General features: G+C 33.8%; 1 protein-coding gene across 1 annotated transcript; it reads left to right on the top strand.

Moving 5' to 3' along the window:
* The first annotated feature begins 3,490 nt into the window (after positions 1-3,490).
* On the top strand, positions 3,491-4,240 carry LOC120177442. Its single transcript, XM_039183590.1, has one exon. The coding sequence runs from the start codon at positions 3,491-3,493 to the stop codon at positions 4,238-4,240; it is 750 nt and encodes a 249-aa protein (XP_039039521.1).
* The last annotated feature ends 5,602 nt before the right edge of the window (positions 4,241-9,842 follow it).

Here is a 9,842-nt window from a genome sequence, read left to right as displayed (position 1 = left end):
TGAACTTTATATAAAATTCTAATTATGGACTTTTTTGTAAATCTAAAATAGTTTAAGGATAAATTTGTAATTTAACCTTCATAGAATTTTTTTTATTCAACGACAGAAGAAGGATATTTTTTGAAAGGAAATTTTTGTAAGGGCATTTTAGTCCAAAAATACCGGGAATATAACAATACCTAAGGGAAGGGTAATCTTATTTCCGGTAATATACCCCCAAAATATCACTATTAGGAATAACTTATTATCAGGGGTTGGAAATGTTTGCCAATCAAATTGGGGAATGACATTCGATTCCCTCCAGTAATCCAATATAACCTGAACTAAACTCCCCCTTGTATGAATGGGGTTAGACGAACATCATGTCTATTAAAAAGGCTAAATAGATCTTTCCCCTTTGCTTAAGGCTAAATAGATTTTTTTCCCCTTAAAAGATTGAAAATGGTTGGGACATATAGTTTTCCAATACCATGTTAGGTATACCTAAATCCTCAACACAATGACTGATGGGATTACATTATTCTGAAAATACATTAACAAATCATGCAGCTCCCCTCGAAGACTGAAACTTGGGCCGAAGCTTTTGCTTTGTCCTAGCAACATCATTCCCGATACTTCAGTGGTGAACCCCAAGCCTGTATTTTTCTTTCTACTTTTATGAAACTGTATAGTATATAGTGTCAATACAGTGCTTTCGGCTCCTCAAATAACAAATAATTTTGCATTTTAAATATTGAAAATGATTCTTCTTTTGTATGCTTCACTATCCACCTTTCGATTAAAATTAGCATAATGTCAAAATCAGCCTTCAAAGTTTATTAAAATGGTAGCCCCTATTATTTTCCAAAACATTTTATACCTCGATATTTTATTTTAGGAAAAAAAAAGTTTACGATTGAATAACTATGGTTCTTATTTTCTTCAAGAGCATTATGACCTTTAATAGTTTATTTTAGGATAGAAAAGATAATTATTTTAGAGTATTTATTATTTGTTTAGGTCATTTTATCTCAAAATGACACTTTGGGGACTAAATTACTCAAAAAAATAAAAATTAAAATGGTTATTTAATTAAATATTATGGTTTTTTTACATTATGCCATTAAAAATTAGATATGAAAAGCAAAAGCAGAGCACTAAGTTTGCTGAATCCAAGGCATATTAGACACGGGAGATTGAAATTGGAACTGAGAGTGAAAAGATTACTAATTTAGTATAATTCAGATTCAGTGCACTCTAAAATTGTGTTTGTTTATTTACTTTTGAAATATTCATTTTCGATTACCCTAAACCCTAAATATATTTGTTAATATGTATGTTTAACATTTTTGGGAACATATTCGTTGCACATTCTCTTTCTATAGCTATAGAAAAATGATGAAATTAGACCACTAATCCTTAAGCTTCTTAAGTTTCATAGTTAAAATTTCAAAGTTCACCATGTGTTTAATTTAGTCTTTACCTTCACCCGTATTTAAATTGTAAAAAAATAAAAGGAAAAAGAGAATCGGGTAAATAAACTTATAAACGAGTTTTCAAATGAGCATGTTTGTGAATATAAACGAACTGAATACACATCTGTTCATTTTCTTCCGTTTATTAAATGAACATAACAATTTTATGCATACCCATGTTATACAAATAATTTAAAACAGCTCATCAAATGTTCTGTTCATTTATAACCGAGATTTAGTGTCTGGAGTATGGAAGAGGATGAAGGGAGGAGGTGAAATGCTGAAGGTTGAAGAAAGCTTTGGGGAATCTATCACTTTCTCCTCAAGTATCAGGTTTTATATACTTCATGAGTGTGCCATATCTCTGAGTGTCATGTGACAAATGCAGATTGATGGAACATAGACAAGTGGATGTCAGGATTTACCCTCAACGTTGTATTTCTTTACTATATCTATAAATAGTGAAGGATTCATTAAGATAAATATGCATCTCTTGAAATTCGAATTTTTTTTATATATTTTTATTAATTATAACTATCATGAAATATTATTTATGTTCATTATGTACAAAAAAATTATACTATTAATATACATATATTTATTCTTAAAATAATTCTAAATCCGCTTCTACCTATTACGAACATATTTCCCGGACGTGCCTCTAGAAGGGACATCAGTCCGGAAAGTTAGTAGGGAATAGGGATCCATATGCTTAGAGAGCTCAGTTTTCAAACCTCACCTTGACTTTTAGCCTCTTTTCACCGAAATTCATACATACCTGCCCACTAAAATAATTCCCACAAATCCCAGAAAGAAACATGGTTCAACTATTGATGATTGGCCCAGCATTTCTCAGTAGGTTATAGAATTAAATCACCTTTAATGTCACCATTTTTGTTGGTCCTTTTAGCTTTTAATCCCTCTACACTAATCTACTGCTATTCACCATTTCATTTCACCCTCTAACACCATGAAATAGTAAATGTTTCAACTAAATTTACCCAGAAATTTCAGCTTTCAAGGCGTTAGGTTGCAGACCAGATTTAATCAATCTTAATATAACCTATCCTGCAGAATTTTTTATGTTTTGAGCCAGGAATGGTTAACTTTTTGTACCATGTGCAGGCAAATTAGGTAGTCATAGCTAAGAGAAGAGCAGTGGGTTGAAAGTTATGGGCCTTATTTGAGCAACCGTTCATGGGAAAAAGTCGGCCTTTATCATTAACTCATTTTTGCCACTGCCATAAGTTTAACGCCAGTGTACATTTACAATAGGTAGCACATTTTTGACAAATGCTTTCAATATGTAATTCCTAATTGGTCACACTAAATATGGATATCAGTCCTTTGATTAGTTGCATTGTAATGATGAAACTTTGAGAATAATGAAATCAACAACTATCATTTACTAAAATCAAAAGATATAATTTCTAAAGTTGTCCCTAAGATTATCATTTAGTTAAGAGAATGTTGTTCTTCTTAGAGTATTGAGTTTGAGATGTGTATTTGCATTTTCATTTGTCAATGATTATGAAAGATTATCAGATACCTTATATCACCCAAGACTATTAAAAAATGCCACTAACATTTGATTGATTGAGAGTCAAAGGTTCCAATTCTAACATTGAATCAGTTAGTTAGTAGGATGAGACACTAGATCGTTTAAGTAATTTAGTTGGTTGATCTAATGGGATGAGACATTAGATCTCTTAAATAAGATAAGGGTTCGAACTCTTACATTGTGAATGGAGCAAACTGACCTTTGCAATATTCAATTCATATGAGTTGATCAGTAGATTGATAATTAAATTATATAAAAAACATTTTAAAAGAAGAAAAATCGATAAAAATGCCCAAGGGAAACTCTTCAATAGCAAACAAGGGCAATACACCCACCACATTCATTTACTCTCCACCTTCCTTATCTATTTGTTATATATATATATCCCCTGGGAAGGTTGGACCGCCCGCTCACATGAAACAGTCCAAATAACACTACAAACCTTCAATCTTTTCATCATCCTATGGTATAACCCATGGATTGGTACTCTTGGTTATCAAAAACTGCCCTTGACCCCTCCCTTATCTACCAGTACGGTCTCTCATTTTCCCGCAATGAGCTCCAAAGAGAGGACTTAGCATACTTCAACCATGAGTTTCTTCAGAGCATGGGCCTTTCAGTTGCCAAGCACAGGCTCGAGATTCTCAAGCTCGCCAGGAAAGAAGTTGGCGAACCCCCTAACAGCTTGTCCAAGCTCGTTTTGGCCATCACCAGAACCAGGAAGTGCTTCAACAAGTATGTCAACAAGTTGGTCCACCACGAGCACGTCGCGATTAAGCCGCTGCCGGAGCCGGTTCTGTGTCGAGATCAGTGGAGAGGAGGGTTGGCAAAGAAGTGCAAGAGTGAGAAAGAGGTTAACATAGAGCAGCCGGTGCCGAGAACCAGCAGGAAGGTGGCGAAATCCGGTCCCTTGGATTATAGGGTACAAGAGAAGTTGCTTGTCCCTCCTAGGAGCTTGAAATTGTCGGGGCCTTTAGACAGGAAAATGCAGGAGAAATTGGTGTTGAATTATAGGAGGCCTGTAACATTCGGCCCTATTGATATTTCAGTGGCACAAGAGAGGTTGATGCTCACAAATAGGAGCCCTAAACTATCGGCAACCCTTAACTATGTAAGACCCCCTACCCCTAAGATTCAGGGTGAGTACAAAAAGGAAAAGACAGGTAGAGACTATGGTGATCAGACATTATGGGCAGCTATGTTTCAGGACATGAAACCCACTTGAGTTGACCAGGTTTCTGTCTTAATTTTGTGTGGAAAGGTGAAGTATGGTCATTAGATGTTGTGTCCTTGTAATCAGAGGGACAAGTCCTATATGCTTTTTTTCATGTGAATCTGGTACAAGGTTTTCTATCATCAACATGGACACCATATAGTTTATCTCCATTTTCAGTGCATTTGGTCTAAATTTGCAAGAATTATATATGGTTTGAAGTGTGTCGTTTGTTAGGATATTATTGAGTTTTAAAATCCTTGAAAAGACAGGCAATCTTCTTGGCCCCTGAAAAGAGAAAAGAAAAATAATGATATATTTTCAAAAGTGCCCCTAATGTGATTGAATATTCATTTTGGTCCATTTTTTAATACTTTAGCCCTTAACATTTTATTTTAAGATAAAATGGTCCCTAATGAGATGAAAATTTGACTAATGGTCAGCACTTGTTGATGATGTGAGACTGCAATGTCATCACTTTTATTATATGGCATGATATGTGTCATACCATCAATTATGACATGTGATATGTTTTACATCATCACTTTTGACACATAATATGTGCAATTAATGACATCACTTTTGACACAAGACATGTATCACGTCATCACTTTCTACGTGTGACATATGTCACATCATCACTTTGCATATGTACACGTGTCACGTCATAACTTTGCACATGTACACGTGTCACGTCGTAACTTTAGACACATGCCATGTAATAGTCTCACATTCACTACAGCAAAAATAGTTTTTAGCGGTGGATGTAGCGGCGTTTTTACAGCAAACGCCAGTAATTTTTTACATGTAGCAGCGGTTTTGGATAAACGTCGCGATATTTGAATATATAGTGGCATTTTTTGGAAAACGCCTCTAAAAACGCGTACGTTAGTGGCGTTTATGTAAAAAATGCCGCGATAGCCCAAATATATAGTGGCATTTTTATAAAAGTGCCGCTAAAATCTACAATTGTTCTGGCGTTTAATTAAAAATGTCGCTATAAATGCATATGTTAGTGGCGTTTTAGAATAAACGTTGCTATATAACGACAAAATGTGGCGTTTTTTGCAAAATGAAGCTATAAAGTTGTGCAATAGTGGCGTTTTTAATTAAAAGCCATAAAATCATGTACATTAGTGGCTTTTTTTGTGTAAACGTCGCGAAATGACAATTATATCTCCCCCTTTCTCCTGCCCGATCCCTAATTCATTTTCCCTATCTTCCCTCTTCTCTAGTACAACATCTTCTTCTCCACATGCCATCATTCTTGTCGTTAATATTCTCAACCCTCCGTATTCTACCTCAAATCTATTTCACTAACTCTCTTTAGTTCAAAAGGTAATTTCTCAATCCTTCTTGGTTCTCCTTAATTTTGCCAATTCGAAATCTTATAAGGTTCAGATTGGGTTGATATCCAGGGCTAGTCGGCATATCTAAGAGGTTTCATTTGCCTCTTTTTTTTATGATTCTTCTATGACTTTTGTTTATAAGATGATACATACCTCTAAATGTTGATGCCATGTAGGTTGGTAATGCCACGAAAGCTCTTGATGCTACAAATGGAACAACTCTTGAGAAGAATGGGCAGATCTTAAGAGTAGCATATGCGAAGAGCATTCTAGGCCCAAGATCAGGGACACTGGGAGCTTCACAGTCAAGTAGTCTCGCAGCTAATGCGATTGAGGCATCAACTTTTTCTCAACAGGTATTTGAAGATATCTTTAGTTGTAATGATGTCTGCAAATATTTTTTTGATCTGAGTGCAAAAATGTTTTTAATAGCGAAAGTATGAAAGTTTCTGATATTAAATACATTTCTATTTTTATTACCAAGTGTATAGGCTGGAAAACCTTGTCAGCTTAGGTAAGATTAAAACCTAATAAAGAATGTTCAAAACCAGGTATGTGAATAACTATGGTCTAATTTTCCTGATTAAGTGTGAGAGAAAAGTGTATAAAAACCAAGAACAAAATCATTAGCACCAGCTCTATTCTGCAGTTTACTTCCAGATCACCTCTATCACCCACAAAATCATTAGATCAATGATCATGATGTTTGCATTTCAATAAAGTAGCTTGGTCCTAGAACTGACTGAAAGAAGATTTTGGAGCACTTACTAACAAGAAAGTTACTAATATGAATCCAAAAAAAAGGATTGGAAGACATAAAAAAGCTTAAAATGTTGTGTATGTGGAATTGAAAGAAAGAAGGCTCTATATTTGAACATCTCCTTAACCGAAGTGATAAGAATAAAGTAACAATGAGAAATACAAAGCTATAATTAGTTGTAAAAATGTTGATAATCATGCCACTATAAGGTGTCACTGAAAAGTCAATTGTGTTCCAGTATCTTCTAAAATCCAATGGCATAACAAACCTACATGGAATCAACATTCAGAGGTATGGAACATTCAGATGTAAGTGAAGGTGCGCGCATTTCGTAGGCGAATTGATTTTTAGACGTTTATTGATTGCATTTTCCTTGTTTCTTTGGTTAAATTCATTGTTTTGCTTAATAATATGTTGTTTTGTTTGTTTGTTTTGAGTTTCATTTTCGTATAGTTATTTCCATGTTTGTTATTGAAGTTGGCTAACTTTATAATCGTAGTTGCTTTTGAGCATTCGATTCATGCTTTCGAGTATTCGATTCATGGTTATTGTTGGCATGTGTGTATAGTAATCATACACACTTAATACAAAAATTCCATCATACATATTTTATTTTTCTTTATAAGATATATATATGGTCAGTACCATGTTTGTGTCCCATGTTTCAATCATGAAACACTTGCAATTTTACACTACAACTATCTATTCAATTTCTTCAATCTTCCTTTCATGCATCATAATGTGCCACTTTGCTAATAACTCCTTATGGGGATTATAGTGCTACTAATATCCAATACTCATAGATTACATTGCTTTCACATCACAAATTTTCTCCATTTCAGTCTATCTTAAATAAGATGGGGTGTTTTCTAACTAAGCTTTATTCATTGTACTCAAATTTTGCCATAGAGATAATCTTTAACATAGGTTAAAATATGTTTAAAAAATTCAGCTTTGGGAGACAAATTTGGAATGCCATTATAGGAATGTAATTAGCTTCACCAAATCACCAATGTTCGATTGTTATACATAAAGAACAAATCTTCGATTTCCCTTGCACCCGAAAACTATTTATGCTTTAATTATTTCTAGAGAGAAAGACACTTGACATAGAGAAAGACATGCATTAAGTAACTTGATCACCCATATGTATGGACAGAGTAAGAGAAATTATCGTCAGAATGTCCACGTGGCGTATTTGCTCTGACGAATAATCAAATTTTCGTTGGGAGGCTTTCAGTCCGTTCTTACCGTCGAAACCCGATGATGACCCAAAAGGAACTCCTTTTTCTCCATACCCTTCCATGGTCGATCTCCTACTTCAAGGTAATAATCTCTGAATCTTTTCGCCGCTATATTTTTTTATACTCTCAAATTTCATAGATCGTACGCAGGATGTTCGAAACTTATTGAGAATGATGATAGAGGAGTGGATAAATACCCGATGTTTAGAACCGAATTTGGGAAATCTATGGTGTTGAAAGAATCTTCAATTGCAAAAGCATTATCTATCCTCGATGAAGACGATGTTGCCTCTATTGTTACTCCAAGTAAATGCTTCTCTCTTTTACTTTAATTTTTTTGTTTAATGTTTGATTCAGTTCCCAAACCACCTCCAATCAAGTTTCATATTGTAGGTGAAAGGTCGTTATCTGTTTCAAGTGAAGCACTGAAGTGCGCAAGGAGTCTTCTTGGTGAAACCGGGGCTAGGGGATTTATTTGGTGAAATGGATGAAGAGCTTCTCCATATACAGTTTACACGGAGGAAAAACTTAACGATGCTTCATCAAACAAGGAAAATGTTTTTTTACTTCCTTTTCCCACGAAGGAGCAATGAAGACTAAATTCTAGTGAACAATATTTTTTTAATTGAAAGTGAAAGAACCTAGACTAAATTCTAGAGAAAAATGTCCAACTATATTACATTTAATTTTAATGTTTATAAATTTTAATTTATTTTGTTATTAAATATTTTTCTGCATAACTTGTGTCTTAATTAAAATGTATGGTTGTTGTTAATTAGATAAAGTTACATGATATTAAATTTAGGTGATGTAGAGCATAAATGAAATATGTAAAATCAATTAATCTTAGCTAAAGAAAGGTAATTAGCGGCGTTTGTATAAAAAAACGCCGCTATAGATCTGACCTTTTGTGGCCGCTATAAATCTCGACCTTTTGCGACGTTTGTTCCAAAAATGCCGCTATAGATTTGATATTTTGTGGCATTTGTTCCAAAAATACCGCTATAGATCTCGACCTTTTGCTGCGTTTTTTTTCAAAAGCGCTGCTATAGATCTCAACCTTTTGCGGTGTTTGTTAAAAAATGCCACTATAGATCTTGACCTATTGCGGAGTTTTTTATTCTCAAACGCCGCTAACTTTAGCGGCGCTGGTATGATCGACGCTTCTTGCGGCGTTTTTTCTATCGACGTAAGTGCTTTTAGCGGCGCTGAAAAACGCTGCTATAGGACTAAAAAAAAGGCCGCTAAAGCTCTGTTTTTCTGTAGTGATTGTCGCTATTTTTTATCATTAGTCAATTAATGATTTCCATCCAACTATGAGTATTTTGTCTCAAAATGAAACATTAGAATGATTAAAATACTTAATCGAATTCTTTAAAGCCTATTCATTTACATTGTTTTAAATTCTTGTCGAGAAATAGAAATATAACTCTGTGTTCATTTAAACAAAAGGGCCATACCCTACAGGAAAATTACAAGATAAAAGAAGAACCATCAATGCATTGCATTTACAAGTATATTATATTTCCAGAGCTGCTTCCAGAAACACAGTAGAGACCTACTGCCAAAGTCATTTATTAACAATAATACAAGTTATCTTCTCATCAATGCAATTGTACACTTATTTTCTAGCAATGGATGTGTGAGTAAACATACATGCATCTAAACATTAACTGCTATATGTAGATTTTGTGAAGCACAAACTTGCTAAAGTAGAAATACTTAGCTTATCTTAATTAGTTAATAATATCAAAACGAAGCTTATCTTAATTAGTTAATAATATCAAAACGATTTTTCTTAAAAAGAACAAATTTAATTTTTAAAATCTGATTTTTTAAAACATCTTGTATCGAATAATTGGGTAACCTTTTTAATCACAAAACGTGATTCGAAGAGTCGCCACCAATCTTTGATTCGGGTGTGATTGGGCACCCAAAAACATATTTTTCATTTTAATAAAAATATTAATTTTAATTAAAACAACAAATTTGTGATATTCGTTACCTAAAATTTGAGTTCGGGAGTCGGTTATTCGTGGGGAATGATTAGCACCCCCACAGAGCCCTAAATCGGTACCTAGTCAATTAATTAGTTGTCTTTGCAATGAAATTTACGAATTCGATTTTAATTTAATTTAAGATCTCATACAAATAATATTCTTTGAATTTTAGAACAAAACATAATAATATTTAATTATTTCCTATCGAGAAGAATCAACCTCACATGCCTTAAAACAGTTGATTCTTACTCCAATCGAAAT

Source organism: Hibiscus syriacus, unplaced genomic scaffold, assembly GCF_006381635.1.
Source record: "Hibiscus syriacus cultivar Baekdansim isolate YM2019G1 unplaced genomic scaffold, ASM638163v2 tig00112289_pilon, whole genome shotgun sequence".
NCBI classification, from domain to species: domain Eukaryota; kingdom Viridiplantae; phylum Streptophyta; class Magnoliopsida; order Malvales; family Malvaceae; genus Hibiscus; species Hibiscus syriacus.
Note: the sequence above shows the minus strand (reverse complement) of the source record. Positions and strands in the feature narration are given on the sequence as shown.

Bases quoted from the DNA above. Each gene is read 5' to 3' on its own strand.
- LOC120177442 (XM_039183590.1), top strand. From the start codon at position 3,491: ATGGATTGGTACTCTTGGTTATCAAAAACTGCCCTTGACCCCTCCCTT.